The 6,654-nt window shown below is 39.4% G+C and overlaps 1 protein-coding gene across 3 annotated transcripts in view; it reads right to left on the bottom strand.

Moving 5' to 3' along the window:
• Positions 1 to 6,654, bottom strand: part of SNX13 (sorting nexin 13) — a 120,547-nt gene that overhangs the window by 78,356 nt on the left and 35,537 nt on the right. For all 3 annotated transcript variants that reach the window (XM_027872260.1, XM_027872259.1, XM_027872257.1), the window contains one exon: positions 118 to 220. In XM_027872260.1, the coding sequence (XP_027728061.1) occupies positions 118 to 220 (103 nt within the window). The remainder of the gene's footprint in view (positions 1 to 117; positions 221 to 6,654) is intronic.

Here is a 6,654-nt window from a genome sequence, read left to right as displayed (position 1 = left end):
CCATCACCATCACCATCACCATCACCATCACCATCACCATCACCATCGTCACCAACATAAGAGCAGCTCCTGTCCCTGGACGGGAATGCCCCCTGTATAGCCCTTCAAGGGGCTTACCTTAGGAATCCCTGTGGAGGTTGGAGGAAGGAAGGAGTGCTCACACTGCTCCAGGTATTTCTCGGAATTGGTTTTTCCAAATAAGAGAGTGACCACAAAACCCCTACAGGAGAAAAAGCATGCAGTTATAGTTATATAAATCATACTCTATCATTTAAAAAGCACATCCATGATAAAGTATATCCGGGGGGGGTGGGGGCGGCGTGTGACAAGTGGCCAGACACATACGGCAAAGACAGTTAGCTAAAGGGATTTGGAAAGTATTTCCTAACACTGAATAATCATGTCATCTACCCACTAACAGCACTCACCAAACTACTGCAGAATTTTAAATGACAAGTATTAGAGCTTCAGAATTCCATTCTGACAAATTTGTTTCTCACAAGCAAAAAATATCCCCCAAGTTGTTCTGTAAAACAACAACGAATTAAAAAAAAAACAAAACCCTCCAGAAATCAACTTGTTTCTTAAGTCTTAGAGTTACTAATAAGTCATCAATGAGGTATAAAATAAATCTCCCTTTCTACCAGAGCGGTAGATATATGTCTGTATGACATTTCTCAAGTGCAGGGCACAGGGCAAGCGCTACATAAACATTTATTCCCTCCTCTATACACCCAATCTGTAATGAAGTGTGCCAGTACTTCCCCAAATGCTGAATATTTTGGAGGAGTTAAAAACCAAAGTATAAAAGCAGATTAATTTACTTATGGTCAAGGTACTTTGAGGAACTGGCCCTAAATATCTAAACACTTCACCACCACTACCAACAGCTCAAAAAACCTAGAAGACAAGTTAATGTTATCTATCTCATGCCATAATTTATAGCTGCCTACCATGCTCTTAGATGATGAAAACAATTCTTTAATCATATTTTTCTTAAGGCCAGAATTTTTAATACAATGACAGTTGGTGGTAGTGGTAGGTGATGCTGATGATGATGATGACAGCAACAACTAACATTTATACAGAACTTTTAAGTATGCAAAGCACTTTCAAAATATTATATCATTTTATCCTCAACAACCCTAAGTGAAGTGGGTGCTACTCTCATCACCAATTCAAAGATGTCAAAGGTTAAATGACTTATCCAGAGTCACCTAGCTCATCTGTCTAAAGCTGAATTTGAACTCAGTTCTTCCTAACTCCAGGCCCAGCACTCCATCTACTGAGCCACTTACCTGCCTGAAATCACAACAACAGCACAAGAGAACACTAAATCCCTCAACGGTTCCAGATTGGCTTCCTAATGGCCTGCCCTCATGACTATGAGCTTAGAGATGCTCAAGAAATTAAAATTAATTATGTTAATAGTCCAGGAAAAGTTTACATAAAAATACTAAGTAAAAAGAAGTCAAATTCTCTTTCCTTGCACTAAAACTAGCCATCACAGAAAATCCAAACCCAACAGTATTTACAAATTCTTTTTCCCATTTCAGAAAATCTCCAAATAATCCAGACATTTGGTGCTAAGAAGCTGAAGCTCTATTTAAAACAGAGTGAAGGAGGCTTCTCATTTGAGATTTACAATTTGTTTAAGTGGGCAAATCGAATAAAAAAGCAAAAAAGTTTTGTAAGAAAAAACTCTGTTCTCATTCCAACTTGATCCTATGTGTTAATCAGAAATAGGCGGAGGCTGCAGGAAATCCGACCACTTTTCCACCTGATCACCAGGGACTAGGTGACCCGACATCTCACCAGCTGAACACAGTCAAGAGAAGACGGAGAAGATAAAAAGGAAAGCAGCTTCCTGACAGTTGTTAAAGGGGCCCGGGATAAAATACAACCCCCCATGGGTTGTATATCCCAAGACTTTCACCCCTCCCTCCAAGCTCCCACTTTGTTCCCCAGATTGATTTCCCATCACTCCTTGACTCATGGCCTCCCTGACCAGATCCACTGTCAGAGATCCCCTGTCACCCTACTCTTTATTTACTCTTTCCATATTCTCTCTTGACTTATCTGGGTACAAGGAGCCTCCCCTCCTTCAAGGAGAAGATGGTTTCTGGAGGAACTGCCCTTTCTGGCTCTGTATCCCCAGCACAATACCAGGCAGAAGTGAGACATTTACTTTCTTTTTTTTTCACATTTATTTTATTTTTTAATTTACGGAACAAAATAAGCATTTTATTAACAGTATAATAAAAAAGATGACTACACATAAAAGTACAAATCCACTGTGCACAACTGGCTATTGCTTTTAAATATATAACAAAATTATCATGTAAATGTCTTTTTCGTTCCTTTTTATTCCTTCCTCCCCCCCTGCCACTGTGGAGATGGCTACCATTAGACAGATAGATAGATAGATAGATAGATATGTAAAACTATTCTAAACATACTTCTACTTATCAGTTCTTTCTCTGGATGCAGATAGCATCTTTCTTCGTACGTCCTTTATAGTTAATTTGGGTAATTATAATAGTCAAAATAAATTATTCACTCAGTCATTCTTGAAACTATATTGCTGGGGCAGCTAGGTGGCGCAGCACCAGCCTTGGATTCAGGAGGACCTGAGTTCAAATCTGACCTCAGACACTTGACACTTACTAGCTGTGTGACCCTGGGCAAGTCATTTAACCCCACTGCCTAGCAAAAAAAAGAAAAAAAAAAGAAAGGAAAAAAAACTATATTGCTGTTACTGTATACAACATTCTCTTGGTTTGGCTCATTTCACTCTTCATTGCTTCTTGCACGTCTTTCCATGTTTTTCTAAGATCACTGAGCTCATCATTTCTTATAGCACAGTAGTATTCCAACATAATCATGTATCACAACTTGTTCAGCCATTTCCCAATCGATAGGCATCCCTGCAATTTCCAGTTCTTTGCCACAACAAAGAGAGCTGCTATAAATATTTAAGAGCATATGGGTTCTTTTCTTTTTTCCCTAATCATCTTTGGGAACAGACCCAGGAATGGTATTCCTGGGTCAAAGGGCAGTTTAATAACTCTTTGGCATAATTTTAGATTGCTCTCCAAAATAGTTGGATCAGTTCACAATTCCACCCACGATGAATCAGTGTCCCAATTTTTCCACATTCCCTCCAACATCTGTCGCTTCCCTCTTCAACCATTTTGGAAGGGAGCCACTTGCTAAATGGCTGCTGAATCCCACTGAATTTAAAGACAAGGGACTAGCCAAAAACGTGGCTTAAAAAAACTACTGTCCACAACTGCAGTCATTCTCCCACAGAGACACACAGTTGCCTATTCCTTGGAAGCAGTGTGCAGTCTCCCAGCAGCCAACTGAGGGAGAGCCTCTCAGGCCCACGGATGACCCATGGTCCGTCTCTGGGCCTGCCCCTGGTCTCTCTGGCACAGGCCTCCAAAGCCCTGGACGTGTCAAGGGCCAGAAGGAAGGCACAGGCAGAGGGTGGACCTGGGTTGCTTAACTACCTCTATTCATTTGTGTTTTTAAATGGAGAGGGGAGTGGGCTAATAGAGGGAGAAGGAGGCTAGTAGAGTGATACCAATAAACTGAGGCCCACAAAAACATTTTTAAACAATTTTTAATTACGTGATTAAAAACAATTTGAACATTGATTTTTTTTTAAAATTTTAAGTTCTAAATTCTCTTTCTCCCCCCTCCTTGAGATGATAAGCAATTTGACTGAGGTTATACCTGTGCAATCTGCAAATCATATTTACATATTAGTCATGTTGTGAAAAAAAACTCAGACCAAAAAGGAAGAAAAAAAAAAACATGAAAAAAATAAAGTAGAAAATAGTATGCTTTGCTCTGCATTCTGCCCCCCTAAGTTCTTCCTCTGGAGGCAGACAGTATTTTTCCTTGAGTCGTTCTGAGTCGTCTTGGGTCACCGCATTGCTGAGAAGAGCTAAGTCTGCTGCACAATGTGACTGTTACTGTGAACAGTGTTCTACTGGTTCTGCTCCCTTCACTTTGCATCAGTTGAGGTGAGTCTTTCCAGGTTTTTCTGGAATCACCCTGTTTGCCTTCTCATACAGCACAATTGTAATTTCATCACAGTCATATGTCCCTTGTTCAGCCATTCCCCAACTGATGGGCATCCCCTGAGTTTCCAATCCTTTGGGACCACAAACAGCTGCTGTGAGTGTTTTCGTACAGATAGGTCCTTTTTCCTTTTTTTTTTTAATCTCTTTGGGATACAGATCGAGCAGTGGTACTGCTGGGTCAAAGGGTATGCACAGTTTGATTACCCTTTGGCCATAGTTTCAAATTGCTCCCCAGAATGGTTGAGTCAGTCACCACTCCAGTAACACTGCACTTGGTTTTTTTGTTTTGTTTTTTGGCTAGGCAATGGGGTTAAGTGACTTGCCCAGGGTCACACAGCTAGTAAGTATGATGTGTCTGAGGCTAGCTGCCCCTGCTGCTGTTGTTGAATCATTTTTCAATTGTGTCTGACTTTTCATGACCCCATTTGGCATTTCCTTGGTAGAGACACAGGAGTGGTTTGCCATTTACTTCTCCCGATAATTTTCCAGATGAGGAAACTGAGGCAAACAGGGTTAATTGACTTGCCCAGGGTCACACAGCTAGTAAGTGTCTCAGGCTGAATTTGAACTCAGGATCTCCTGACTCCAGGCCCTGCATCCTATCCAATGCACCACCTAACTGCCCAAAACAATATGTTAAGTGTTCCAATTTTCTCACATTCCCTCCAACATTTACTATTTTCTTTTTCTGTCATATTAGCCAATCTGATGGGTGTGAGATGATACTTGAGTTGTTTTAATTTGTATTTCTCTAATTGACGGTGATTTAGAGCATTTTTTTCACATGAATATAGAAAGCTTTGATTTCTTCATCTGAAAACTGCCTGTTCATATCCTTTGGTCATTATCAATTGGGAAATGACTGGTATTCTTATAAATTTGATTCAATTTTCTATGTATTTGAGAAATGAGGCCTTTATCAGAGACTCTTGCTATATGAAATTTTTTCCCAACTTTCTGCTTTTCTTATAACATGGGTTCAATTGGTTTTGTTTGTGCAAAAACTTTTAAATTTAATATAATCAAAATTATCCATCTTACATCTCATAATGCTTTCTATCTCTTATTTGGTCCACAAAAACATTTTTAAGTGACCAGAACAGAAGGAAGCACAGACAAGTGGACTATTTTGAAAGCAATGTGTGAAATATACTATACACCTTTTTTAAAAAGCAAAGAAGTATGAAATGAAGAATCATGATGTGGATGTGAAAATAGTCTCTCTTTTTTTTTTATTTGGTGTTTAAGTTCAAAATAAAATAAAATAAAAATAATGCTAAGTCACATTTAGGATATGATGAGATTACCATAACTAATATTTGCAAACCACTTCATGGTATACAATGTCACACCCTTTACAGTTAACGATTTTTCTCTTTGTAAATAGAGAATGAGAGAGACAGAGAGAGAGAGAGAGAGAGAGAGAGAGAGAGAGAGAGAGAGAGAGAGCGCCTTTCAGTTATGGTACTATGCAGTTCACATCAGTGAATAATTTCCAAAGGCTTAAATTTTAGGTACTTAATCAAACTGTACCTTAAAATATCCTAATTAAATATGCAAAAGAAGAGCCCTAACTCCTCAGGGTGCTAAGTCCTGACCTCCCTGAGCCTCAGTTTATCCTCTCTGGTTCTTAAAATGGTAATAACAGCAATTATACCTCCTACTACACAGGGCAATTCAGAAGAAAGTCTTTACATGAAGGACTTTCTCAGTGTAGCTCCTCCCTGGGGAAGGAGGATTCAAGTACAAATGTGCAGTTTTCTAAGTCCTCATTTTTGCAACGTTCTCACATGTGACTCTTCTTAGATTTTCACTCTAGGTCAACATTTCCAACATCCTTAGAAGTCAGTGGTCTCATTCAATAAATTAACTGTCAAGTACCTCCAAAGACTATAAAATGTTCAAAATAAAGGAAAATTAGACTTCTAAGAATGGGTATTCAAAATATGTTATTAATAGTATTTCTGTCAAACTGTAGATATTTTCTAAAATGTATCAAAGCAACATCAAGAGACAACAAGACTTGAAAGTAAGTGTTCGGCGACCCCCCCCCAGGAGACCTTGGCCAGGTCAGTCCCCTTTTCCCTTCCCCCGAGGCCTCGATTTCATCAAAATGTAATATGAGGAGGATGAACCAGATGCTCTGGGAGGTACATCTTTAAATCTAGGATTCCATGAGAAAAGAAAACAATATTTAAAGAAAGCTTGCTCAAGTCACTGTTCTTTGCAGAAACAACAATCAAACAAAACCCATTTATTAATTGCCAACTATGTGCCAGACCCTGTGCTAAGTGCCAAGGATACAAAATCAAAAGAAAGAGTACCCCTGCACCCCTCCAAAAATGCCAGCCTGTCCCTTCTGCTTAGCTTATTAACCAAGTAATAACTCACTATATGCTAGGCACCGTGCTGAGCATTTTACAAATATAATCTTGTCCGATCTCATAAAAACTTTGCAAGGTAGGTGCTATTATCATCTCCACTTTTCAGATGAGGAGACTAAGGCAAGCAGAGGTTAAGTAACTTGGCTCTGAGTCACTCAGCTAGTGAGTGACTGAGG

This window comes from Vombatus ursinus, unplaced genomic scaffold (genome assembly GCF_900497805.2).
Source record: "Vombatus ursinus unplaced genomic scaffold, bare-nosed wombat genome assembly UNPS02014799.1, whole genome shotgun sequence".
NCBI lineage: Eukaryota > Metazoa > Chordata > Mammalia > Diprotodontia > Vombatidae > Vombatus > Vombatus ursinus.
This window is presented reverse-complemented; position numbering and strand designations above follow the sequence as displayed.